The sequence below is a fragment of the Morone saxatilis genome, unplaced genomic scaffold, assembly GCF_004916995.1.
Source record: "Morone saxatilis isolate NCDOM2014 unplaced genomic scaffold, NCSU_SB_2.0 Contig16, whole genome shotgun sequence".
Lineage (NCBI taxonomy): Eukaryota > Metazoa > Chordata > Actinopteri > Moronidae > Morone > Morone saxatilis.
In genome coordinates, this window is record NW_023339718.1 from 5,491,358 (window position 1) to 5,491,629 (window position 272).

The following is a 272-nucleotide window of genomic DNA, read 5'->3' on the forward strand; positions in this document are numbered from 1 at the left end:
GTCCTCTCCTCCTCCTCTGTCCTCCTCTCCTCTGTCCTCCTCCTCCTCTGTCCTCTCCTCCTCCTCTGTCCTCTCCTCCTCCTCTGTCCTCTCCTGCAGCCGTGTCTCATAAGGACGGAGGACTTCTATGAGACGGAGGACAGTTACTACATCGTGTTGGAGCTGTGAGTTAAACTTTATTTATTTACATTATTAAATCAATCCTTCAGCAAGATACAGAATATAATTTTATTTAAATATATAAAAACATATAAAATATATATTTTAAATAT

General features: G+C 40.1%; 2 protein-coding genes across 3 annotated transcripts in view; one reads left to right on the top strand and one right to left on the bottom strand.

Annotated features, from left to right (window-relative positions):
- Positions 1–164, top strand: part of chek2 (checkpoint kinase 2) — a gene marked incomplete at its 3' end in the record, with an annotated part of 7,119 nt that extends 6,955 nt beyond the window's left edge. For both annotated transcript variants that reach the window (XM_035659132.1, XM_035659133.1), the window contains 1 exon segment: positions 100–164. In XM_035659132.1, the coding sequence (XP_035515025.1) occupies positions 100–164 (65 nt within the window).
- Positions 1–272, bottom strand: part of cntrl (centriolin) — a gene marked incomplete at its 5' end in the record, with an annotated part of 184,646 nt that overhangs the window by 60,587 nt on the left and 123,787 nt on the right.